This window comes from Saccopteryx bilineata, chromosome 10 (assembly GCF_036850765.1).
Source record: "Saccopteryx bilineata isolate mSacBil1 chromosome 10, mSacBil1_pri_phased_curated, whole genome shotgun sequence".
NCBI classification, from domain to species: domain Eukaryota; kingdom Metazoa; phylum Chordata; class Mammalia; order Chiroptera; family Emballonuridae; genus Saccopteryx; species Saccopteryx bilineata.
The window spans coordinates 50,770,835-50,798,158 of NC_089499.1; the positions used below are offsets into that span (position 1 = coordinate 50,770,835).

General features: G+C 43.9%; 1 protein-coding gene across 4 annotated transcripts in view; it reads right to left on the bottom strand.

Moving 5' to 3' along the window:
• Positions 1-381: 381 nt before the first annotated feature.
• FANCD2 (FA complementation group D2) overlaps positions 382-27,324 on the bottom strand; it is an 89,857-nt gene continuing 62,914 nt past the window's right edge. For 2 of the 4 annotated variants that reach the window (XM_066245946.1, XM_066245942.1), the window contains 12 exons: positions 23,848-23,958; positions 21,603-21,733; positions 18,367-18,460; positions 17,735-17,857; positions 16,408-16,501; positions 13,770-13,841; positions 13,019-13,057; positions 11,609-11,683; positions 9,689-9,763; positions 6,776-6,922; positions 5,162-5,260; positions 382-792 (listed from right to left, as the gene is read on the bottom strand). In XM_066245946.1, the coding sequence (XP_066102043.1) occupies positions 718-792; positions 5,162-5,260; positions 6,776-6,922; positions 9,689-9,763; positions 11,609-11,683; positions 13,019-13,057; positions 13,770-13,841; positions 16,408-16,501; positions 17,735-17,857; positions 18,367-18,460; positions 21,603-21,733; positions 23,848-23,958 (1,135 nt within the window). In that variant the 3' untranslated portion in view covers positions 382-717. The remainder of the gene's footprint in view (positions 793-5,161; positions 5,261-6,775; positions 6,923-9,688; positions 9,764-11,608; positions 11,684-13,018; positions 13,058-13,769; positions 13,842-16,407; positions 16,502-17,734; positions 17,858-18,366; positions 18,461-21,602; positions 21,734-23,847; positions 23,959-27,324) is intronic. The other 2 variants (XM_066245945.1, XM_066245944.1) reach the window with 2 other exon arrangements.

Here is a 27,324-nt window from a genome sequence, read left to right on the forward strand (position 1 = left end):
ACATGGTTGTAACTAGTTTATAGGTATAACTTAGAATAATGTAGAAATAAAATAAACATTACATATACAAAACATGAATGAGTTTGATGGTGCCTTTTCCCCTTTGTCTTATAACTCACGATAACCAAAAACAATTTTTTAAAGCAGCCAAAATATTCCTTTTTGTTTTCATTGGGCATTGACAAGAAATTTTATCACTCCAAAAAGAACACAAGGATCTTCTCATCTCAAAGAAAGATGGTCCTTAGAACAAGAAACATGATTTTAATGATAGAACTGATGTTGGCACCAGTCTTCATTATTTCTCTGCTGAAAACCCAATTTAATTCCATCTAATTCTTTTCTAATGAAGGAAATCTAGGAACAGAAAAAAAGGTAGCTGAAGCAGAACTTAAAACACTTTATTTGTAAAACTGGTACAAATCTAAATTCTAAAATTTAAAACTCCCAAAGCCCAGAATCATGACTACTCTGCAGCAGAACACTGCCATGTTTGCCCAAACCAGTAAGTAATGCTACAATGGAGTTCTGAGCCAGGGTCCATGATGACGTTAGATGATCTATGAAATTCACAATTAAGTTAATTCAATAAAGCCTCCTCTTTAAGGACAATATAGGATTCTTCCAGTGAGTAAGGTAGACAGCAGATTTCAAACTCTGAACACAAAATCATAAGAGGCTGGCAGAGATAAGGAGGGAAATCGGTTCTTCTGTGGTCTAATTAGAGTCATCATCACTCTCATCACTCTTTTGCTCCTTATCTCCATCACTTGCTTCATCTTCTTCACCATGCTAAGGGGCAAAGGATAATTAACTACTTTAACTCATCTGGGTGACCCCATGAATTACAATATTGCAAAATTTAAACTGTACTGTATTGTTGTTATAACAAATAATAGGTTTTAAACCATTAATTTGAAAAATGAATCAAACGTTCCCTCATTTTTGTGTGTGTGTGTGTGTGTATTTTTCTGAAGTTGGAAACTGGGAGGCAGTCAGACTCCCACATGCACCCGACCAGGATCCACCCAGCATGCCCACCAGGGGGTGATGCTCTGCCCATCAGGGGGGTTACTCTGCTGCAACCAGGGCCATTCTAGAACCTGAGGCAGAGGCCATGGAGCCATCCTCAGTACCTGGGCCAACCCTGCTCCAATGGGAGGGGAAGAGAGAGACAGAGAGGAAGGAGAGGGGGAGGGGCAGAGAAGCAGATGGGCGCTTCTCCCGTGTGCCCTGGCCGGGAATCGAACCTGGGACTCCTGCATGCCAGGTCGATGCTCTATCATTGAGCCAGGTTCCCTCATTTTTATATTATGATCTCTAAGCCAAGACCATGGATGGAGACCATTTGATACTGATTTATGCCATTCTGCAACAATCAGATTTGGATAATTTTATTTTTTTAAGTGAGAGACAGAGAGAGGGACAGATATGGAAAGACAGGAAGGGAGAGGGATGAGAAGCATCAATTCTTCGTTGTGGCACCTTAGTTGTTCACTGATTGCTTTCTCATATGTGCCTTGACCAGGGGGTTCCAGCCAAGCTAGTGACCCCTTGCTCAACCCAGTGACCTTTGGGCTCAAGCCAGAGACCCTGTGCTCAAGCTGGTGGAGCATGTGCTCAAGCCGGCAAACTCGGGGTTTCAAACCTGGGTCCTCTGCATCCCGGGCTGATGCTCTAGCCACTGCGCCACCACCTGGTCAGGCTAAATTTGCATAATTTTATTATAAGCCATGGCCCTTCTGCTCTACTGCATGTATGTGACATAGGAACACAGTGGATTCTTTTTATTTTTTATATATACAGGGACAGAGATAGAGTCAGAGAGAGGGATAGATAGGGACAGACAGACAGGAACGGAGAGAGATAAGAAGCATCAATCATCAGTTTTTCGTTTTGACACCTTAGTTGTTCATCAATTGCTTTCTCATATGTGTCTTGACCGCGGGCCTTCAGTAGACCGAGTTATCCCTTGTTCGAGCCAGCAACCTTGGGTCCAAGCTGGTGAGCTTTTCTTGCTCAAGCCAGATGAGCCCGCACTCAAGCTGGTGACCTCGGGGTCTCGAACCTGGGTCCTCCGCATCCCAGTCCAACACTCTATCCACTGTGCCACCGCCTGGTCAGGTGGACTCTTTTTTTTTTTTTTTTTTTTTTTGTATTTTTCTGAAGCCAGAAACGGGGAGGCAGTCAGACAGACTCCCGCATGCGCCCGACCGGGATCCACCTGGCACGCCCACCAGGGGGCGATGCTCTGCCCATCTGGGGCGTTGCTCTGTCACGACCAGAGCCACTCTAGCGCCTGGGGCAGAGGCCAAGGAGCCATCCCCAGCGCCCGGGCCATCTTTTGCTCCAATGGAGCCTCGGCTGTGGGAGGAGAAGAGAGAGACAGAGAGGAAGAAGAGGGGGAGGGGTGGAGAAGCAGATGGGCGCCTCTCCTGTGTGCCCTGGCCGGGAATTGAACCCGGGACTTCCGCATGCCAGGCCAACGCTCTACCACTGAGCCAACCGGCCAGGGCAGGTGGACTCTTTTTTTTTATAGCACAAGAGAGAGAGAGAAATAGGAAGGGAGAGAGATGAGAAGCACCAATTCATAGCTGTGTCACTTTAGTTGTTCATTGATTGCTTCTCATACATGCTTTGACAGGGTTGGGGGTAGAGCTCCAACAGAGCCAGTGACCCCTTGCTCAAGTCAGCAACCTTGGGCTTCAAGCCAGCAACCAGGAGGTGATGTCTATAATCCCATACTCAAGCTGGCAATCCTGTGCTCAAGCTGGTGAGGCTGTACTCAAGCTGGTTTCCTGGGATACTGGCTGCTTTCCTAGGAGCTCAGGCCCTGGCTGGTTTGATCAGTGGTAGAGCACTGGCCTGGCATGTGTATATCCTGGGTTGGTTCCTGATCAGGACACACAGAAGAAGCAACCATCTGCTGCTTCACCCCCCTTCACCCTCTCCTACAGCCATGGCTCGACTGGATTGAGTGCTTGGCCCCAGACGCTGAGGATGGCTCCGTGGAACCTCCACCTCAGTCACTAAAAGTAGCTTGGTGCGAGCATGGCCCCAGATAGGCAGAGCATCAGCTCCAGAGGGGGTGTGCTGGGTAGATTCCAGTTGGGGCGCATGTGAAAGTCTGTCTATCTCTCCTCCCCTCACTTGGAAAAGAAGATAAATAAATAAATAAATAAATAAATAAATAAATACCAAACAAACAACAACAAAACCCAAATCTGGGACCTCCACTGTGCCACCACTGGTTAGGCTATAATGGGCATTTAATATAGAAGGAAATATTTAATTAAAATTTCTTGTGTATCCCAACAGAAATCCAGCATCAAATTCTCTCTAGTCTGCAACTCTAATCTTGGAGGGTGGTTAGAAGAAAGCAATAAACTAATAGAGAAAAAGGTAGAAGTAGGCCCTGGCTGGGTAGCTCAGTTAGTTGGAACATTACCCTGACACCATCAAGGTTGCAATTTCAATCCCCAGGTCAGGGTACATATGAGAATTAATGTGCCTGATCAGGTGGTGGCTCAGTGGAAAGAGAGTCAGCCTGGGATGCTGTGGACCCAGGTTTGAAACCCTGAGGTTGCTGGCTTGAGCACAGGGCCACCAGCTTGAGCATAGATGACCCCATGGTGGCTGGCTTGAGCCCAGGGTCACTGGCTGAGTTGGAACCCTCCGGTCAAGGCACATATGAGAAAGCAATCAATGAACAACTAAGGTGCCGCAACTATGAGTTGATGCTTCTCATCTCTCTCCCTTCCTGTCTGTACCTGTCCTTCCTTCTCTTCTTTTTCCCTAAAAAAATAAACACTGAATGTATAAATAAGTGGAACAACAGATTAATGTTTCTCTCTTTCTCTCCCCCTTCCTCTTTGTCTAAAATCAATAGAAAAAAACCCAAAAACCACAAGGTAGAGGTATACTACTCAGAGGACTATGTAATAAAATAAAATTTTATACTAGGTGATCTTTCTGCAACACTCTCAAATTACATTATAGAGAGGCTCCCCAGATATGAACTTCATGCTGTTTATAACTCAGCTGAATTGCACCAAAATTTTATAAACATATACATCTTTCTTTAGTTTTCTTTAAAGTTTCAAAAGTATCTGTAGTAGTCCAGAAAAGAATAAGGACGTCCTACTTTTATTTCAGTCCTCACTAATGGCAGATTTTTTTTTAAATTAAGTGAGAGGCAGGGAAACAGAGACAGACTCCTGCATGCGCCCCAACCAGGATCCACCTAGCAAGCTTCCTACCAGGCAATGCTCTACCCGTCTGGGCTGTTGTTCTGTTGCTTGGCAATTGAGCTATTTTAGCACCTGAGGTGAGGCCACGGAGCCATCCTCAGTGCCCAGGGCCAACTTTGCTAGAACCATTTGAGCCATGGATGCGGGTGGGGAAGAGAGAGAGAAAAAGAGACAGAGATTGGGGGAAGGGGAGAAGTAGATGATTGCTTCTCCTGTGTGCCCTGACTGGGAGTCGAACCCGGGACTTTCACATGCTGGGCTGATGCTCTACTGCTGAGCCAACTGGCCAGGGCCTAATAGCAGCTTTTGGTTCTGTGCTTTCACCAAATGTATTCACATTTCAATTTCATACAGTAAAATGATGTTTAAATGGTTTAACTCACTGTTCTCAACATCCAGGGAACATTCTGATCTCTTCTTTTCTCCCCTCTCAAATGATTTTAGACATGAATTCAGGGAAAATAGGTTATAACTGAAGGGGATTTTCAACTCTGTAACACGTGCCACAATTTGAGATACTCAAGAGTGATTTTAAGATTGTGTGGGCTTTTTATCTGGCCTCCAAAGAACTCATATATTGCCCTGGCCACATAGCTCAGTCGGTTGGAGCATCTTCCCGTAGCACGTAGGTTGCCGGTTTGATTCCAGGTCAGGGCACATACAGGAGCAGCTCAACGTTCCTGTCTCTCTCTCTGCCTCTGCCTTTCTCAAATAAATAAATGAATAAACATTAAAAAAAAAAAAAAAAAAAGAACTCATATAAGCATAGAAGCATTTTTGGAGGGAATAGAGATAGGCATGGAAGTCTTTGATCATAAACAGAAGTAGGGAAACCTCATTCTTTATGAGCTAACTCAGAATAATTTTAAAAATGCAACATTAATGCCATATGTGGTGCCTTATACAGATACCTCCGATGCTTTGCTCTTGGAGACCTGAGATGATGTGTCATCCACACTCTCGTCTTCTGCTGCGCTTTCCTGGGAATTCTGGGATATAATCTCTTCACCCTAAATGTGGAAGGGCCAAGACAAATGGTAGGGGTTAAAGTGATCATATTTGGAGTCTCCAGGGGAGAAATGCTTAATTTACAGGGAATATAAAGGAATATATTCTAGCTATTCAAACATAGGCACCAAACTGTGATCCAGCATCTAGAAAAGTGAAAATCAACCTAAGGTTTCTGAGATGTATGTGGCTGATACAATATGTAGTTTTTATAAAAAGTCCACCTTTGTATTCTAATATACTAGATTTTACAATTAATATTGAATATAGTTCTAAAATTCCTCAAATACCTGAAGGTATATGAGCACCAACATACCAATCATGAATGACCACGCAGACGCTGAAGGACAGTACACTGAAATGGTTTAAGAACATCAATTTTGGAACAGGATTGTCTACATTCAAACCCTAGCTCCACTCACTTATTGCTGACTTTAGCTAAGTTACTTAACCTTTCTGAGCTTCAATTTTCTCATGGAAACAATAGTATCTACTTCATATGGCTGCTGTGAAGAAAGGAAACTAATTCTATGGGGTGCTATTTTTTTCATATAGTACTATAAAACTCAGATATGTAAGCATGAATAAGGGCTTGAACTTTACTTAAAAAATGCTATAACTCCAAAGCAGTACTATAAGCAACATGAGAATTTAGTCAGACAACTGATAGACCTTAGGAATGTTCACTTTTTAAAATTAGCCAGATAACAATTTCAAGAATAAGACAGTGTGGTTTAGAAAAAAACACAAAACAATTTTTAAAAGTTTATCCATATAGAAAAATGTTATTATGAATCTACTCTCAGTTGGGCTTACAGGTATCTCTTTGGCTTAGGAGCAAAGTTTTTTTTGTTTGTTTTTTTATTTATTCATTTTAGAAAGGAGAGAGAGAGAGAGGAGAGAGAGAAAAGGGGGGGGGAGGAGCAGGAAGCATCAACTACCATATGTGCCTTGACCAGGCAAGCCCAGGGTTTTGAACCGGCAACCTCAGCATTTCCAGGTTGACGCTTTATCCACTGCGCCACCACAGGTCAGACCAGGAGCAAAGTTTTATGGATCTGACTCCTCTATCTCCAAGGTCTTGTTTGTATCAGTGGTATATTTTGGTACCTTTGCTGGCTGGGAAGGGGGGTGCTGCCTGTGACAAGGGCCCATAGGCAATGCACCCTAACTTAAAAGAGATAAACGGTCCAGGCCCTGGCCAACTGGCTCAGTAGAGTGTTGTCCTGGCACGCTGAAGCCACGGGTTTGATCCCCAGTCAGGGCACATATGAGAAGCAACCAATGAATGTACAACTAAATGGAACAACCAAGTAGAACAACAAATTGATGCTCCTCTCTCATTTTATCCTTCCCCTCCTGTCAAATGAATGGTAAAAAAAAAAAAAAAGCCCAGACCACAGAGAAAAGCAGTCTTATTGACAGAGCAGGGCTCAGGTGACCTCCCTCACATACTTTCCAATGCTCTCACAAAGAAAGGGAGTAGGAGATTATCCCTGGCAAGGCCCCAGGCTTACCTGCAAGTCCCGGTTTTTGAGATTGCCCAGCCAGAAAGCCTCCCTGCAATTGTTGAGAATCAGCATGGCTTTCACTCTGCAAACTAACAGTTCCAGGGTTTTTTTGAGCAAAGGCACATGTTGGGTGAGTTTCATGTCCTGGTGAATCTGAGTGAAAACAAATACACCTAACTTACCTGGGTTTCTCCTCATGCTTCCACATTTCCTATATAAAAACTTGTGTATTCCCAACATCCTGAACACAGTGTAAGAAGAGAAGCCATGCCATAATAGGCCAGAGACATGTTCCAGTAAACAGCAGTAGTTTAGCAGAGTATACTTCAAAGAGAATGGCTGCTGTCCTTCAAGCTAAGAGAAGCTGGAATACATATCAACACCTCTTGATTCCTCTTCATAACCTTTTATGGACCAATTATAAATAAATTTACTTAAAATATTCTTGAACATACACTACACTTTTTATTAAACAACATAGAATAGCCCTGTTTAGCTAAGAGTCCTTAAAATTCCACTGTTCAGTACCTTCTTTTTATTTTTTATTTTTTTGTATTTTTCTGAAGTTGGAAACGGGGAGGCAGACTCCCACATGCGCCCAACCGGGATCCACTCGGCATGCCCACCAGGGGGCGATGCTCTGCCCATCTGGGGTGCTGCTCTGTTGCAACCAGAGCCATTCTATTGCCTGAGGAAGAGGCCATAGAGCCATCCTTAGTGCCCGGGCCAACTTTGCTCCAATGGAGCCTTGGCTGCAGGAGGGGAAGAGAGAGACAGAGAGACAGAGAGGAAGGAGAGGGGGAGGGGTGGAGAAGCAGATGGGCGCTTCTCCTGTGTGCCCTGACCGGGAATCGAACCTGGGACTCCCGCACGCCAGGCCGACGCTCTACCACTGAGCCAACCGGCCAGGGCCTGTTCATTACCTTCTAAAGTTAGAACCAGGAGAAGAAGTAATAGGAACTGGATCTAAAATTAATGCTCTGATAAAATGTGTTTGGAAGTATTGCTTCTTCTTCAATTTTTTGGAAGACTTTGAGTAGAATAGGAACCAAGTCTTCTTTGAATGTTTGATAGAATTCACTAGTATAACCGTCTGGGCCTGGACTAAGAGATACAAATGGCCAACAGATATATGAAAAGATGCTCAGCTTCATTAGTTATTAGAGAAATGCAAATCAAAACTACAATGAGATACCACCTCACCCCTGTTAGATTAGCTATTATCAACAAGACGGGTAATAGCAAATGTTGGAGAGGCTGTGGAGAAAAAGGAACCCTCATTCACTGTTGGTGGGACTGTAAAGTAGTACAACCATTATGGAGGAAAGTATGGTGGTTCCTCAAAAAACTGCAAATAGAACTACCTTATGACCCAGCAATCCTTCTACTGGGTATATACCCCAAAACCTCAGAAACATTGATACGTGAAGACACATGTAGCCCCATGTTCATTGCAGCACTGTTCACAGTGGCCAAGACATGGAAACAACCAAAAAGCCCTTCAATAGAAGACTGGATAAAGAAGATGTGGCACATATACACTATGGAATACTACTCAGCCATAAGAAATGATGACATCAGATCATTTACAGCAAAATGGTGGGATCTTGATAACATTATAAGGAGTGAAATAAGTAAATCAGAAAAAAACAAGAACTACATGATTCCATACATTGGTGGAACATAAAAATGAGACTAAGAGACATGGACAAGAGTGTGGTGGTTACCAGGGGTGGGGGGAGGGAGGACATGGGAGGGAGGGAGGGAGAGAGTTAGGGGGAGGGGGAGGAGCACAGAGAACTAGATAGAGGGTGGCGGAGGACAATCTGACTTTGGGCGAGGGGTACGCAACATAATTTAATGACAAAATAACCTAGACATGTTTTCTTTGAATATATGTACCCTGATTTATTAATGTCATCCCATTACCATTAATAAAAATTTATTTAAAAAAAAAAAAAAGAAGTAGAAAAAATAAAATAAAATTAATGCTCTGGCTGGCAGCTCAATTGTCCCAATAATACCAAGGAGCAGGTTTGATCCCCAGTCAGGGAATATATAAGAATCAACCAATGAATGCATAAATAAGTGGAACAATAAATCGATATTTCTCTTTCTTTCCCTTCTCCCTTTCTTCCTCTCTAAAATCAATAAATTAGCCTTACCTGTGGTGGCGCAGTGGATAGAGCTTTGACCTGGAACGCTGAAGTCTTGGTTCAGGACTCCAGGCTTGCCCGGTCAAGGCACACACACAAGAAGCAAATGCTATGAGTTGATGCTTCCTGCTCCTCCCCCCTTCTTCCTATGTTCTCCCTCTCTCTAAAGTCAATAAATATAATCTTTAAAATAAATAAATAAATAAAATAGATAAATTAAAAAAAATCATTTGGTTTGTCAGTTACTGTAGAACTCTGTGTTCCTTCAGACAAAAAGTGACAATGATTCAACTGTAGGCTGTAGGTGGAAAAGTCCTTTAATGCTAAAATGTTCTCACAAGAGACAAATGTGTTCCTTGACAAGTAGCACAGCTGAAAGACACTAAAGATAGCTACTTTTAGAACTACCTCATGTCTCTAGCAGAGTCTTCACTTACATAATATTCCTCCTACCCAATGTATTTTGTGGCAGTAACACATCTACCAACATTCCATATCTCTCACCAAAGAAGGAAATAGGGCTATGAAGTTTGAATCGACTTTCAGATGCAGAAAACTCCTCTCCAGGTGATTGCCTGATCTTAACCAGTGCCTAAGAATTTGACCACTTTGAAAAAACTGCCCTTAGACAGATACAGTCCTAGAAATAAACACTCTAGATGGGTAAAAAAGGAAGAAGGAACTGAAGCCTGTGTATCTCCCAATCACAACTATTGATGAAGCCAACAAGCAGGCTGGTGATGTACCCTGCTTTCCCTCTTACCTTTGAATGCCCACACAAGTGATGAAGCAGCCTTGTGTTCAACTGGAAGGTTTCCAGTAAGCTCAGAACATCTTCCTATAACCAACAAAATTCATAAATGCAATCTGAAATATTCTCATTACATTTTAGATGCAAGATATCCTTGCAACAAAGGGCTCCAAAGAGGATAAGCCTTGCAGGTTCCAGCTATTTATCAATAATCATCTTAATTAGGCCTAAATAGAAGAATGTCTAGCTGTCCTCTCCCCTCTCTTTTTAGTTATGAGAGACCAACCAAATACTGTGCGAGTACTTTGCAAAGTTCAACTTGCTAAAAATGTGTAAGAAATCAGCCTGACCAGGCGGTGGCGCAGTGGATAGAGCGTCGGACTGGGATGTGGAAGGATCCAGGTTCGAGACCCTGAGGTCACCAGCTTGAGCGCGGGCTCATCTGGCTTGAGCAAAAAGCTCACCAGCTTGGACCCAAGATCGCTGGCTCCAGCAAGGAGTTACTCCATCTGCTGAAGGCCTCTGGTCAAGGCACATATGAGAAAGCAATCAATGAACAACTAAGGTGTCGCAACATACAATGAAAAACTAAATGATTGATGCTTCTCATCTCTCTGTTCCTGTCTGTCTGTCCCTGTCTATCCCTCTCTCTGACTCTCTCTGTCTCTGTAAATAAATAAATAAATAGGCATTTATTTAAAAAAAAAAAGTGTAAGAAATCATCTGTTTCTATTCTAATTTCACTATTCTAGTCCTGGATCCCATTTGACTAAAAAAACCTCTCAAGACTCCATTATAACAAAGAGTTTATGAAACAAGTTTTCCCCTGTCCCCCCAAATCGCAAGTAAAAGTTCACCATAAAGTCACAGAGGTAGAAGTGAGTCGTAGAAGAAGTGGGCCAGCTGGGCTGCATGGACCATGAATTCTTTTTTAAACAAAAAATTATTCCTGGTGCTCTCTCTTCCCAGAGCACGCCTAGGCCTCTCATAGCCCCCTCCCCAACACCAGCCATTTCTCTCTCTTTCTCTTAAGCTCTAAGGACACTTCTTTTGCCTCTGTAACTTGTTTCCTAAAGATTATTTCTTCTACCTCTGTGACTTTCTTTCTTTTTTTATTTTTTATTTATTTATTTATTTTTATTTTTCTGAAGCTGGAAATGGGGAGAGACAGTCAGACTCCCGCATGCGCCTGACCGGGATCCACCCGGCACGCCCACCAGGAGCAACGCTCTGCCCACCAGGGGGCGATGCTCTGCTTCTCCAGGGCGTTGCTCCACCGCGACCAGAGCCACTCCAGTGCCTGGGGCAGAGGCCAAGGAGCCATCCCCAGCGCCCGGGCCATCTTTGCTCCAATGGAGCCTTGGCTGTGGGAGGGGAAGAGAGAGTCAGAGAGGAAGGAGAGGGGTAGGGGTGGAGAAGCAAATGGGTGCTTCTCCTATGTGCCCTGGCTGGGAATCGAACCCGGGTCCCCCGCACGCCAGGCCGACACTCTACTGCTGAGCCAACCGGCCAGGGCCCTCTGTGACTTTCTAAATAAACTTCCTTTAATATATTTAAATAAGTAAAAAAATTATTCCTGAAAGTAGACCCAGATAAGTACAAAAGAATAAGCAAAATATATATTGATATAAGAGGTCCCAAGAGTGTAGCAACAGAATAAAATCAAGCTAAAAGGAACAACCACCTCTGATCTGGAGTAGAAGTATGAAGGTGGGTTTCAGACAGAGTGAGTCTGATTTCAGCCTACTTTGGAATATTCAATCTAAACGGGCATCTCTGATAATAGCTGGAGTGGACCAAAGATGCCGAAGTGGAACTGTGGCCCAGAACATCGACAAGGAAACTGCCCCCATGCCCAGCCTAGGAGTCAACAGAGATGTATCTTCTGAACAAATGTATCAAGCATGTTTTTGTTCTCTGCTCAGTTCTTACCCGGTGTTTTCTAAAACTGAAGTCTAGGAGTGGCATACACTGCTTCAGAAATACTTCCACAAAGAGACGTCCGTACTGAAGAAGAGAAAATAAACACTGGTGATGATCTTAGCTGAGGTCTTTCACCCGAAAGGCCCCTCCCTGAGGCAGCATAACATCATTCAGCCCAGGGTTTTCCTATTTTTGTGTATAAAAAAATAAGCTGGGCCTGACCAGATGGTGGCGCTGGGCTAGTGGTTAGTGTGTTGACCTGAGACACTGAAGACCCAGGTTTGAAACTCCAAGGTTGCTGGCTTGAGCATGGGCTCAACTGGCTTAAGCACGGATCACCAGCTTGGGAATGGGATCATAGACACGACCCCATGATCACTGGCTTGAGTACAAGGTTGCTGGTTTGAGTAAGGGGTTGCTGGCTTGGCGAGGGGTTGCTGGCTTGGCTGGAGCGCCCCAGTCAAAGCATGTATGAGAAAGAGTCAGTGAACAATTATGGTACTGCAACTACGAGTTGATGCTTCTTATCTCTTTCTCTTCCTCTCTCTCTCTCTCTCTCTCTCTCTCTCTCACACACACACACACACACACACACACACACACACACACACACAGAGTTGGGAGGGGTCTAAAAGGCTAATTTTGAGAATGTGGCTTAATGCAAAACTAAACAGGCCTGCTAACAGAATGAGGCAGATTTGCCTACCCTAGACATAAACAATGGGCCTGGTTCAGCTTATAAACGAGGGCAGAGAACAGAGGGGAACCCCAGCTCTCTGAGGACAACTTATTTCCAAGAATAAAAAATTGGGAAGAACTGAGAAAGCACATGCCCAACTGCAGTTATGAGGATATCAGCTTTCACATTCATGAAGCCACCCATGGGCTTTATAAAGAGGGATCTTGTACTCCTTCCTCCATGTTGCCTGGGAAGAAATGGTAGGGAATGACTACTGTTCCTAAAGTCATTGGCCCTGACACACTCCTAGTTCTAAGACTAGAACCAAAAATTTTCTTCTTCTGTTTTTTGTTAGATTATATTTATTGATTTTATAGAGAGGAGAGAGAAAGGCATGGAGGAGGAGCAGGAAGCATCAACTCATAGTTGCTTCTTGTAAGTACCTTAACTAGGCAAGCCCAGGGTTTTGAACTGGTAATTTCAGCATTATAGGTCAATGCTTTATCCACTATGCCACCACATGTCAGGCAAGTTTTCAAACTCTTAGGAAAATTGGTTTCTCTAGTTATCCAACTATATAGGAAAACGTATCCACTGTCTTTTCTATACCATCTGTTAGGACAGATTCTGGAGACTCTGGCTTGTGAGCAAAGTATTAAGCAATTCCTTCCAGCTAAGGCCCTCTCTAGAGAGACCCACAATGAGAATAAAAGCCAAGGAGGGCTAGGTCAGTCTCTCACCTTCAAACATGCATGCAGAACAGGACGACTATCAAACACCTGGAGAGATGAAAGGCAAGAAACCAAAGCTGAGGTCTACTCCACTGAGCATCCAACTTTCTCATTGTGCAAAGCACAGCTCTGGATGTTATATAGAATTCTAAAACGAAGGCCTATCAATAGTTAAATTAATCATAAAGTAGAATAAAGTAATTATCGTAATTAAAGTTCAAGAAAACGGGGGAGCAAAAAGGAACAAGAAATTGATTCTAACTGGGGATGTTAAGAAGAGGACATCGTAGAGGTCCAAAACCTTGACAAAGAGCCTTAAGAAAGAATGGATAAGAGGTGGAAAGCAGAGGAACACTAAGCTGGGTGAATAGCTCGAGCAAAATCATGGCATGGGTCAGAGTAGTGTGTTGAGGGATAAAGAAGGCATTCAGGGTTGGAAGAGGGAAATAGTGGGATATGTGCCAGATCACAGAGGACCCAAGGTGAAAGAGGTGGTGGAGGGGAATGACATGAGCAAGGAGCCATTAAATAGTACTATTGTGGCACAGATGATAAGGAGGAAAGGAAAGATAGAAAAAGACACCTGGGGAGAGAAGAAGAGGCTATCCAGGATGAGTAGGGGCACAGGGAAGAAGACAGAGGGAGCAGGTCCCCAAGGAAGGGTGGGGAGAGGATCAGGGAGAGTCCATTTTGGAAAGTAGGACCTTTTTTGGTTTCTGCAGTCAGCCAGTGAGATGGGTCAAGGAGTGTCCACACCCACCTTTATCAGGTTGATGAGGATACTGAAGTCTCGAACAGCCATGTTCCAGTAGAGGAGCTTCTCTTCATGAACCTGGGGACAGACAAATGTATAGTCACTTCTGAATCAGAACCAAATATGTCTTTTTCTGAACTACTAATGCATGGTTCTTGAATTACACAACTATTTGGAGACTTAAGCCAATTATCCTCCAGAAAGATGTGGCAACCAATGAACCGCCAAGATGGTTCTGAGGTCTGTTTATATTTGATAACATCAGGGTACCTCATAGAGTCTTTCTAATAAGATGACTCCTTTTCAGTAATTTCCAGGTGGAAAAAAGTCTCTGAAATATACCTGTTGGCCATCAGCTCCCTGTGGCTTCTCTGATTCCCTGTGTTAGCTGGTGCTCTTAGCAGTTCTAGCTTAGTTCTGGTTAGCAGGCTACCAAGGCCCAGAACCACTGCATCTCAAACAGGTTTGCTCACCTCATGCCAGTTCACAAGCAGCATACTGCTGAGCACATGACGCTGCAACCAAAGACATTTTTTCCAGAGCTAAAATTTATGGAGCAGTCTAAGCTTTTCCCTGCACAGTAACCAGAGAAAACAGAGCCCAAGCCTCATCTTCAACTAGCAGGAAAGGAAATTAAGCCAGGATATCTTTGAAAATAATCCTAGATCTCAATAAGTCAAAGGAAATAGCTTACGAACAACCCTGGACACAGAAAGTACAGCAGATCTTCGAATGATGTCATTCCGTTCAACATCATTGTGTTGTAACAATCAGAAAAAAATCCACAGCTGGGGCCACTTTCTGTATGGAGTTTGTGCACATTTCCCCATGTCTGAGTATGTTTTCTTCAGGTATTCCAGTTTCCTCCCACATCTCAAAGATGTGCATGTTAACTTAATTGGCATGTCTAATGATTCAGTCTGAGTGTGTGTGTGTGTGTGTGTGTGTGTGTGTGTGTGTGAGAGAGAGAGAGAGAGAGAGAGAGAGAGAGAGAGCCCTCAGGTGGAAGGGCATCCTCTCCAGGGTGGATTCCTTCTTTGTGCCATGAGCTACCAAGATAGGCTCTGGCCATCCCAACTCTGAACTGGTATAAGTGGGTTGGAAAGTAATTATCTTGCTTGCTTTTATTAATCTTTCTTTCCCTTTTTTTTTTTTTTTTTTTTTAAGAGAGAAAGATAGGAAAGGAGAAAGATGAGAAGCATCACTTTAGTTGTTCATTGATTGCTTCTCATATATGCTCTGACAGTGGCTGGAGGGTGCTGAAGCCAAACCAGTGACCCCTTGCTCAAGCCAGTGACCTTGGGCTCGAGCTAGAAACCTTAAGCTTCAAGCCAGTGACCTTTGGGCTCAAGCCACATGAACTCATGCTCGAGCTGGCGACCTCTGGGTTTTAAACCAGGGTCTGCCTGACCAGGCAGTGGTGCAGCGGATAGAGCGTCGGACTGGGATGCAGAGGACCCAGGTTCGAGATCCCAAGGTCACCAGCTTGAGTGGGGGCTCATCTGGTTTGAGCAAAAAGCTCACCAGCTTAGACCCAAGGTTGCTGGCTTGAGCAAGGGGTTACTTGGGCTGCTGTAGCCCCCCGGTCAAGGCACATATAAGAAAGCAATCAATGAACAGCTAAAGTCCCACAACGAAAAACTGATGATTGATACTTCTCATCTCTCTCCTTTCCTGTCTGTCCCTATCTATTCCTCTCTCTGACTCTCTCTCTGTCTCTGTAAAAAGACAAACAAACAAACAAAACAACCAAAAAAAAAAACCCTGGGTCTTCAGCATCCCAGGTCGATGCTCTATCCACTGTGCCACCACTGGTAAGGCTTATTAATCTTTCTTAAACATAAAAGAGCTCATATTTATTTCAATGTTTTTTGGTTTTTTTATTTATTCATTTTACAGAGGAGAGAGACCAAAAGGGGGGAGGAGCAGGAAGCATCAATTCCCATATGTGCCTTGACCAGACAAGTGCAGGGTTTTGAACCGGCGACCTCAGTGTTCCCAGGTCGACGCTTTATCCACTGCGCCACCAGAGATCAGGCTTTTCTTTTTTTTTTTTTAGCTAGAGAGAGACAGAGAGAGATAGAGACAGACAGGAAGGGAGATGAGAAGCATCAACTCATAGTTGCAGTGCCTTAGTTGTTCTTTGATTGCTTTCTTGATGGGGTGGGGGGACTTCAGCTGAGCCAGTCACCCCTTGATCAAGCCAGTGACCTTGAGCTTCAGCCTGACCTTGGGCTCAAGCCAGCCACCATGGGGTCATGTCTATGATCCCACACTCAAGCCATCGACCCTGCACTCAAGCTGGTGAGCCTGTGCTCAAGCCGGTGACCTCGGGGTTTTAAACCTGGGCCCTCAGTGTTCCAGGCTGATGCTCACCCACTGCGCCGCCGCCTGGTCAGGCTATTTCAATGTTTAATATTAGAAAATGTTTTGGGTCTTTATTTAGAAATTTGGTAATGTTTTTGTGACCGGAAATATACTGTAGGAACTTAATTCTTAATTTATATCAATTAGCCTGTGGTAAAATTGGTTTAGTTATACAAAGTTTTGCTTAAAGGTGAAGTTTCCAAGAACCCATCAACAATACAACAAGTACTTACTGTAATTCAAAGTCTACTTCTTGGGTTGGGACTATTCAACTCACCTGCTGAGAGTCTGATGCTGTGCCAGCCTGAAGACCCTTCACTGTCTTCCCCAGTTCCGCCATCATCACTCGGAAGAAAATGACAAAGGTGTGTCTAGAGGAGGGGAAGAGCATGCACACCCACATAATGATGCACTGGTCAGAATGAACTTCCTGGCAGAAGCCAAGGAACCAACAGTCATTTCCTTCCCTATCTCTCTGAATGTCCTCTCACTGGGGTCCACTGTAAGAGGATGAGGAACCGATAAAAATTTAGAAATGAGACCAAGAAGATGGCCTGTGAAACAAAGGAATTAACTTTATGAAGGGAGATAGTATGGTGGTATGGAAAGAGCAGTGAGGATCTGACTCTAGCTTTCTATTCCATATTTACTTTATCGCCTGTATAAGCTTGAGCAAGTTCCCCTGTTAACTCTCATTTTCCCCATCAGTAAAATAGGGTTAATGATACCTACACCTCACAAAATCCTTGAAGGGACCAAATGAAATAAAGAATGTAAAAGTACTTTATAAATTGTAAATTCTATATGAATATAAGAACCATTAATATTGAGACACAAAATCCATTAAGACATACAGAATTAGATAACAAAAATCACTTTCTCCTTCTAAAGGTGGTTAAAATTTGGAAAAATAATCTTATGTTTAAAGGATGAAAGTTTAGTGACTAAATATTCATTGCCTTTTAAGATTGTAATGACTAAAAATTCATTTCTCAACAAGATCCTTTCACATAGTTTGGCTGAGAGTCCCTAAGAAAGAATGCCTAGGCCCTGGCCGGTTGGCTCAGCGGTAAAGCGTCGGCCTGGCGTGCGGGGGACCCGGGTTCGATTCCCGGCAAGGGCACATAGGAGAAGTGCCCATTTGCTTCTCCACACCCCCCCTCCTTCCTCTCTGTCTCTCTCTTCCCCTCCCGCAGCCAAGGCTCCATTGGAGCAAAGATGGCCCAGGCGCTGGGGATGGCTCCTTGGCCTCTGCCCCAGGCGCTAGAGTGGCTCTGGTCGTGGCAGAGCGACGCCCCGGAGGGGCAGAGCATTGCCCCCTGGTGGGCAGAGCGTCGCCCCCTGGTGGGCATGCCGAGTGGATCCCGGTTGGGCGCATGCGGGAGTCTGTCTGTCTCTCCCCGTTTCCAGCTGCAGAAAAATACAAAAAAAAAAAAAAAAAAAAAAGAAAGAATGCCTAGTAGACATTCCATGTGTTAAGTGAATGATTGCACCTACTATCTATATCAGAATCAGATAAAGAGTAAAGTAGTTAGTTGGAAATTATATATATTGAACAGTGTGATTCTAACTTAGGGAAAGAACCAGAGGAGAAAGCTCCCTACCTGGTCAGGGTAGGGAATGTGGAGGAGAATGCATCTTTAGAAGAGTTGACCAGTTCTGGGACACCAACACCAGCAATCTCCTCAATGGCCTTCAGAACACTGTCAGTGTGCTCCAGGTAGATGCTGCATTGAAAGCGATAGGGGTATGAACACATGCTATGAAATTCCTAAATCAAGATTTCATTCTTGAGATATTACCAGATAGTAAGCTTTAAAATAACTACTGACATTTGCAAAAAAGCTTTCTAATAAAATAAAGTTTCCAGATACATGACAGGAAGAAAATGATGTCTCAATTAGAAATACAGTTCAACACCTTAGAAGTGGCGAATGTGTCTCAGATATGGTAGGTGATAAATATTGATATTTAATTCGCAGGTTAACAAGGCAGGATAAAACTGGAGATTCTTCTCTTCCTCTTTGATTCAATAATAAGGAACTAGCTAACAACTAAAAACAGAACAAGAGGATCTTATGATCCACCTTCTCTAAATTTTGTTAATTAAATCTGTTTCGAGGCTTCTAAGTTCTCTGTAACTTAGGTAATTTCTCAGTCTTTGACCATATAAGGGACCCCCACAGTGGTAAAATGGAAGGCTATTTGGCTCACAGAAAGAAACTGAGCACCTTACCTCAGCAAAGCATGGAGCTGGTCATTAGGGATGCTGCTCCTCTCTTTCTCTCCACTTGGCCACACACGACAGAGAAAATGTCTGGCCAGGGAAGCTGTGAAAAAAAATAGTTATCTCATGCGTGGAAAATACACTTGACTGTTTTTCAGGCTTCCAGAGATGATTATTATTAATAATAATAAAAATCTATTATTTTCTAGTTACTATAAAGTTCCTGGCCTAACAGACAATTTTTAAAAAGTTGTCATGGTCTGACCTATGGTGGCGCAGTGGATGAAGTATCGACTTGGAATGCTGAGGTTTGCCTGTCTATAACTACTACAAGTTACTGCTTCCAGATCCTTCCTGCTGCCTTCCTCTCTACATAGCCTCTCTCTAAAATAAATACATAAAATCTTTTTTTGTGGGAGGGGGTGAAAAAGAGAGAGGGACAGATAAGAAGAGACAGACAGGGAGGGTCAGAGATAAGAAGCATTAACTCATAGTTGCAGCACCTTAGTTGTTCATTGATTTCTTTCTTATATGTGCCTTGACCAGGGGGCTGCAGACAAGCCAGCAACCATGGGGTCATGTCTATGATCCCACGCTCAAGACAGTGACCCTGCACTAGAGCTGGTGAACCCAAGCTTAAGCTGGATGTGCCACACTCAAGCTAGCGACCTTGAGGTTTCGACTGTGCGTCCCCAGCGTCCCAGGCCAACCCTCTATACATTGGACCACCACCTGGTCAGGCAAGAAATAATTTTTTAAAATTGATTTAAATTTGTGTTTACATAGATTCAAGTGTCCCACCGAATCATCCACCCCCACCCCCATGTTCCCATCAACATCCTCCTTACCCCTTACGACCTTCCCCCTTCTCGCCAGGATTTGCTTTTCTGCTCTCTATAATGCTGTTATGTATATATAATTTCACCAATCTCTTTCCCTTCTCTGATCCCATCCTTTATTCAATTTAGAGAAGAGGGTAGAGAGAAAGAGAGAAGGGGGGGGAGGAGCAGGAAGCATCAACTCCCATATGTACCTTTTCTAGGCAAGCCCAGGGTTTTGAACCCGCAACCTCAGCATTCCAGGTCAACACTTTATTGTGCCACCACAGGTCAGGCTAAATAAAATCTTAAAAAAAAAAAAAAGCTGCTATGGGTCCTATTCCATTGGACCACTGGCCCTTCTATCAAAAATAAACATATTTGAGCCCTGGCCAGGTAGTTCAGTTGGTTAGAGCATTGTCCTGATAAACCAAGGTTGCAGGTTCAATCCCCAGTTAGGACACACAAAAGAATCAACCAATGCCTGATCAGGAGGTGGCACAGAGGATAGAGTCAGCCTGGATGCTGGGGACTCAGGTTCGAAACCCCAAGGTTGCTGGTTTGCATGCCGGCTCACCAGCTTAAGTGAGGGATTATAGACATGACCTCTGGTTCCTGGCTTGAAGTCCACGATTGTTGGCTTGAGCCCAAGGTCATTGGCTTGAGCAAGGGTCACTAGCTCAGCTGGAGCCCCCTGGTCAAGGAACATATGAGAAAGCACTCAATGAACAACTAAAAATGCCGCAACTATGAGTTGATGCTTCTCATCTGACTCCCTTCTTGTCTATCCCTATCTGTCCCTCTCTCTCTCTCTAAAAAAAAAGGAAAAAAAATCTATCAACCAATGAATGCACAAATAAGTGGAACAAATCAATGTTTTTCTCTTTCCTTCCTCTCTCTCTCTCTAAAATAAAAAAATGTTAAAAAACAAAATAAACACATTTGTGTCTAAGACCCAACATGTTCTACCCTCTCACCCAATTTTGACCAAACACAAATATGAACTACACAGATACATACAAAGAAAAGGAACACTGCTAGGCTGTGGGAAAGCCAATCTTATTCCTCCTGGGCAGGCCAATAAGCAGTAGCCACCTCATAGATTCAAACTAACCCCCTACTATTTTTTTTAAAGAGAGAGGAGAGAGAGAAGGAATAGCGAGAAGCATCAGCTCGTGGTAGTTGCTTCTCATATGTGCCTTGACCAGGCAAGCCCTGGGTTTGAAACCTCAGTGTTCCAAATCAACACTGTTTACCTACTGCACCACCACAGATCAGACCAAACCCTCCCCTTTCAATCAATAGGGAATAACAAAGGATTATTTTACATTTTCTTTTTGCTTTCCCTCTGCCAATTAGGATGTAAAATCAGTGAGCTGCTTTCCAGGAGTTTAAGGAAAAAATCACGGATGGGGCTAGGCCTTTCCGTGATATAAAAGTTTAAGGAAAAAATCACGGATGGGGCTAGGCCTTTCCTTACACTTAATCTTTTCTCCTTTTTTAAAAAAAATTTTTTAATTTTTATTTATTTATTTTTATTTATTCATTTTAGAGAGACAGAGAGAGAGAGAAGGGGGAAGGAGCAGGAAGCATCAACTCCCATCTGTGCCTTGACCAGGCAAGCCCAGGGTTTCGAACCGGCGACCTCAGCATTTCCAGGTCAATGCTTGATCCACTGCGCTACCACAGGTCTGACTTCTCCTTTTTATTCCATTTTATTAAACTCATAGTTTATGTCTTTTTTTGCCAAATGTCTCACATAATTTTAAAAAATAAGAAAAAAATAAAGGAAAGACAGAAATTAACAGAAGCCAAACAAAATTAGCCAACTGAACTAACTAAATTCAGACTAAGCAATGTCACCAGGGATCAGTCATAACTCCTTCTGGGGAAATATCCTTCTTGGTATAGCAATAAGGCACATTTGCAGCTATGGGGGGATTTACTTTTTTATTTATTTATCCCCCCCCCCCAAGCTGGAAACAGGAGGCAGTCAGACAGACTCCCACATGCGCCCGACCGGGATCCACCGGGCACACCCACCAGGGGGCGATGCTCTGCCCATCCGGGGCGTCGCTCTGTTGCGACCAGAGCCACTCTGGCGCCTGAGGCAGAGGCCACAGAGCCATCCCCAGCACCCTGGCCATCTTTGCTCAATGGAGCCTTGACTGCGGGAGGGGAAGAGAGAGACAGGAAGGACAGGGGGAGGGGTGGAGAAGCAGGTGGGTGCTTCTCCTGTGTGCCCTGGCCGGGAATCGAACCTGGGACTTCCGCATGCCAGGCCGACGCTCTACCACTGAGCCAACCAGCCAGGGCCTATGGGGGAATTTACATGTAAAACATTCAAGGTCCTAGGAAGCCCCAAGATTACAAGCTTGACTTACTGATCCTTTTTATGAAGAAAAAGAGAGAATCAGGGTCCATTACCAATTTTTCCTTTGTTCTGAGTAGAAGCTGTAGATTTCTCCAAAATGATCATCAAAAGTCTGATAAGATAAAGAGCAGATTGGAAACTGGGAATACTCTGATGGAAATGCTGCAAGTAATGGAAGCTCTGGCTGTAAACAAGAATATAAAATAAGCATCATAAGTATTATCTAAGTCCATTAGTTGTTCAAGTCCACTTAAGTGTTTGATAGTTTATAAGAATCCTCCAGCCCTGGTTGGTTGGCTCAGCAGTAGAGTGTCGGCCCAGCATGTGGAAGTCCCAGGTTTGATTTCCGGTTAGGGCACATAGGAGAAGTGCCTGTCTGTTTCTCCACCTTTCTCTCTCCTTTCTCTCTGTCTCTCTCTTCCCCTCCTGCACACAAGGCTCCATTGGAGCAAAGTTGGCCAGGCGTTGAGGACGGCTCCACGGCCTCTGCCTCAGGCTCCAATCACAGCGGAGCAACGTCCCAGAGGGGCTGAGCATTGCCCCCTGGTGGGCATGCAGGGTGTATCCCGGTCAGGCGCACACAAGAGTCTGTCTGACTGCCTCCCCCACATTTCTCACTTTGGAAAAATACAAAAAAATAAAAGACTCCTCCTTTTCAGGTGCTTTAGTAGCAACCTTCTTTCAAGACCTTGACAGAGAACTATAATTCTATATGGAGAAAGCCAGAGAAGTAAAGAGTCTATTGGGTGGAATACTGGCCTTAAAGGGGTCATGTATGCCAAGATGTCCAAGTACTAGTCTAGGCTATATTTATATGCATAACCCTAAATCAATTATTTGCTCTTTAAGGCCTGAAGCAACACATTAAAAAGTTTTTTGTTGTTGTTGTTGGGATTTTTTAGGTGAGAGGAGGGAAGATAGTGGGGCAGACTCCTGCATGTGCTCCAACTGGGATCCACCAGGCAACCCCATCTAGGGATGATGCTTCAGTACTGAGCTATTTTAGTGCTTGAGGCTGACCTACTCAGACCAACTGAGCTATCCTCAGTGCCCGGGGCCATGTTTGAACCAATGGAGCCACTGGTTGTGGGAGGGGAAAAGGGGGAAAAGGGAGAAAAGGGAGAAAAGGGAGAAAAGGGAGAAAAGGGAGAAAAGGGAGAAAAGGGAGAAAAGGGAGAGGGGCAGGGGAGAGAAGCATATGGTTGCTTCTTCTGTGTGCCTTGACCAGGAATCAAACCCAGGAAGTCCATATGCCAGGCCATCTCTCTACCCACTGAGTCACTGGCCAGGGCCTTTTTTTTTTTTTAAGATTGTACTTATTGATTTTATAGAGAGAGGAGTATTGGGGGACAAGAAGTAGATACTTCATTGGTTGCTTGTGGTATGTGCCTTGAGCAGGCATGCCCAAGGTTTTGAACCAGCAACCTCAGCATTCTAGGTCAATGCTTTATCCACTGTGCCACCACAGGCCAGGCTAAAAAATGTTTAAATTCTGGGTTCACAGAGACAAAGTAAAAGAAAATTATAAAGCAGAGCTTTTAATAAATACACCACATAGGGTCAGATTTCAAAATACTGAAGTAATGGGAGATGGGAGCCACAATTAATCCAAAATTGTAACTGAAATAAAACTAGAGTCAACTTCTGATGGATTGGTGGGAAGGAGGTCAAACAAATTTAAAAGTACTGTATTTAAAATAAAATAAAGTCCTGCCTTAAAGGTCAAGATGATAAACATTGATTGCAGACCCAGAGACAGCTTAGGGCCTTAGGCTATCAGGGCAGGTGAGAGAAAGACCCAATTATTCTGGTGGAAGCTGGGGTAGGAGGCTGGGAGCCATGCTCTTTAGATCTTCTCTGCTCCCTCCTCCACTGCCTAGTCCTCCACCCAGGCTCCTTTTCTGCCAAGATTGGGCAAAGTATATAGACAATCAGCAATAACTAGCTGCTACCTAATTACCCAACCCTACAGGGAAACGGCAGGTCTCAGGATAATCAAAGAGTTGACTATAGATGGGTAGTGCTGTCATTGTCATTAACTGAAAAGGCAAACTTTACATGATGAAAGATGCATGAAGATTTAGAATGATTTTTTTTAATGCTTTCTAATGCTTCACGGTTTATCTGAGTATTTTTTGTGTAATTTCATATATATGAAAGAAAGCTCATATAACTGAGGAAAAATAGCTAAAAAATACCAATTTCTCTCACAACCACCAAGAGACATCCAAGTTATATCCAAGAAATCTTGTTTCTATGAGTTTCTTGAGAAACTCTGGGATATGTGGTCAGACCTACCTGAGCAGTTCCTCCAAGGGCTGGTCAGGCTCTCTCGGCTTCAGTCGGTTAGTAAGGACCTCAAGGGCTGAGTATAGTAAACTTTGATTTTCAGGTTGAAAAAATCCACTCCTAAGGGAAAGTCAAAGTAAGATGGTTTAGCTTAGTTTCAGGAAGATCACTTGGACAGCATCTGACGAGCTTGACCTCTAGTCTGTACCATAAATAAGGCAACAGAAGAAAAAGCATAACTAAAGTACTAAAAGTATTCAACTGCCAAATTCAGTCACAGCTCTGAGTATCACACTAGAAGCTGAAGTGTACCTAAAACAGCCTTCCTTCCTAACAGTACACCTAAGTTTAGTTTTAGGAAAAATGCTCTCGTTCATGCCCTACATTTTAATTATTATTATTTTTATTTTTATTTTTTTTTGCAAGGAAAGAGAGTGAGATAGAGAGAGACAGACAGAGAGAGAGATGAGAAACATCAACTAACAGTTGTCTCACTTTAGTTGTTCATTGATTCCTTCTCATGTGTCTTTACTGGGGGGTTCCAGCCAAGCCAGTGACCCCTTGGTTCAAGCTAGCAACCTTGGGCTCAAGCCAGTGACCATGGGATCATGTCTACAATGCCACTAAAGCCGGTGACCCCAGGGTTCAAACCTGGGTCCTCAGCAACTCAGGGTGACGCTCTACTGACTGTGTCATTAACTGATAAGGTCATTCCCTATATTTTAGAGATAAGTCTGTCTTCTCTAAAAAAACAGGAATAATTTTGTCAAATTGCTAAATCAATGTTTAATTCACAGTAGGTGCTCAATAAAGAACTTATTCCTTCTTCCCTGTTAAAAAGTGTTAACTAGGGCCCTGGCCGGTTGGCTCAGTGGTAGAGCGTCGGCCTAGCGTGCGGAGGACCCGGGTTTGATTCCCGGCCAGGGCACACAGGAGAGGCGCCCATTTGCTTCTCCACCCCTTCGCCGCGCCTTCCTCTCTGTCTCTCTCTTCCCCTCCCGCAGCCAAGGCTCCATTGGAGCAAAAATGGCCCGGGCGCTGGGGATGGCTCTGTGGCCTCTGCCTCAGGCGCTAGAGTGGCTCTGGTCGCAACATGGCGACGCCCAGGATGGGCAGAGCATCGCCCCCTGGTGGGCAGAGCATCGCCCCTGGTGGGCGTGCCAGGTGGATCCCGGTCGGGCGCATGCGGGAGTCTGTCTGACTGTCTCTCCCTGTTTCCAGCTTCAGAAAAAATGCAAAAAAAAAAAAAAAAAGTGTTAACTAGGTCCTGGCCGGTTGGCTCAATGGTGGAGCATCGGCCTAGTATGTGGAAGTCCCAGGTTCAATTTTCGGCCAGGGCACACAGGAGTAGCACCCATCTGCTTCTCTCCACCCTTCCCCCTATCCTTTCTCTCTATCTCTCTCTTCCCCTCCCACAGCCAAGGCTCCACTGGAGCAAAGTTGGTCTGGGTGCTGAGGATGGTTCCATGGCCTCCGCCTCAAGCACTAGAATGGCTCCAGTTGCAAGGGAGCAACAGCCCAGATGGGCAGAGTATCGTCGCCTGATGGGCATGCCGGGTGGATCCCAGTCGGGTGCATGCGGGAGTCTATCTCTGCCTCCCTGCTTCTCACTTCAGAAAAATACAAAAAAAAAAAAAAAAGTGTTAACTACTCTATCTTTAGATGATCTTTTTTAAAAAGATTTTATGTATTGATTTTATAGAGAGGTGAGGGGACAAGAAGTATCAACTCATAATTGTTTCACTTTAGTTGTTCTGACTTGACTGGGCAAACCCAGGGTTTAGAACCAGTGATCTCAGCATTCCAGGCTGATGCTCTACCCACTGCACAACCACAGACTAGGCCAGTCCCTTCCTTTTCTAGGCCAGGCCCTTATCACCATATGTAGAGATCATAGTGATAACTTTTCCTTTTTTAAACATTTTATTGATTGAATTTTCAGAGAGAAGAGGGGGACAGAGTGAGAAGTATCAACTCATAGTTGCTTCACTTTAGTTGTTCATTGCTTTCAAGTTTCAACAAGTTGCTTGTCAAATGTGTCTTGACTAGGAAAGCCCAGGGTTTCAAATTGGCAACCTTAGCATTCTAGGTCGATGCTCTATCCACTGGGACACCACAGGTCAGGCATGGTGAAACCACTTGGTCTTAATGCATTCCTTTTCAATCTCCCTAAACACTGCTGCCAAAAGAATTTTCCTAAAACACTTTCATTATATTGGGGTGTGACATAAAAACTACAAGACTGCTGCCCTGGACAATCTTCAAATTCTTCTGCCTAACCTTCAAGGCCCAGCACAATCTGAGCTCCTAGATCTGTTCCTCTAGAAACATTTCCACATCACAAGTAGTCTTTTTTCTTTTCAACAAATGTATTTTGAGGGTCTATGATGAGTCAGATTCTTTTCTTTTTTCTTTGGACAGCTTTATTGAGGTAAACTTGACATAGAATAACTGCATGTATTTAAACTGTTGAATTTGAGGCCCTGGCCGGGTAGTTCAGTAGATACAGCATTGTCCTGGTGTGCTGATATCGCAGGTTTGATCCCTAGCCAGGGTACATATATGAGAGGCAACCAACGAGTGTACAACTAAATGAATAACTAAGAGGAACAATGAGTTGATGCCTCTCTCTCCTCACCTTCTGCTCTTTCTCTCTCAAATCAATGCATAAAAATTTTAAAAATGAAATAAAATGTTGGAATCGATCAGTTGACTTACATGTAAACCCATAAAGCCATCACCATAATGAAAATAATAAATATATCCATTACCGCCCAAAATTTCTTTATATTCCCTTGTAATCCATCCCTCCCTCAATCTTCCTGCCAAGGCTAGGCAACTACTGATGTGTTTCTGTCACTATCCTACTTTATGAATCTCACTGGTGGCGGCACAGTGGATAGAGCATTGACCTGGGATGCTGAGGTCCCTGGTTCAAAACTCCAGGGTCGCTAGCTTGAGCGCAGGCTCACCTAGCTTGAGCACAGGCTCATCAGCTTGAGCAAAGGGTCCCCAGCTTGAGCACGGTATCAATTACATGATCCCATGGTCACTGGCTTGAGCCCAAAGGTTGCTGGCCTGAGTAAGGGATCACTGGCTCAGTTTGAGCCCCCTGTACGCCCACTCAGGGCATGTATGGAAGGCAATCAATGAACAACTAAAGTGACGCAACTACGAGTTGATGCTTCTCATCTTTCTCCCTTCCTCTCTCTCTCTCTCTAAAAAGACTATATGATTTGGCTCTGGACAGGTAACTCAGTTGGTTAGAGCATCATCCTGATATGCCAAGATTGTAGGTTTGATCCCTGGTCAGGGCGCATACAGGAATCAATCAATGAATGTTTGAATAAAGTGGAACAAATTGATGTTTTTCTCTAATAATAATAATAGTAATAATAATAATAATAATAAAAAGACTATATGGCCCTGGCCTGTTGGCTCAGTGGTAGAGTGTCAGCCTATCATGTGGATATCCCGGGTTTGATT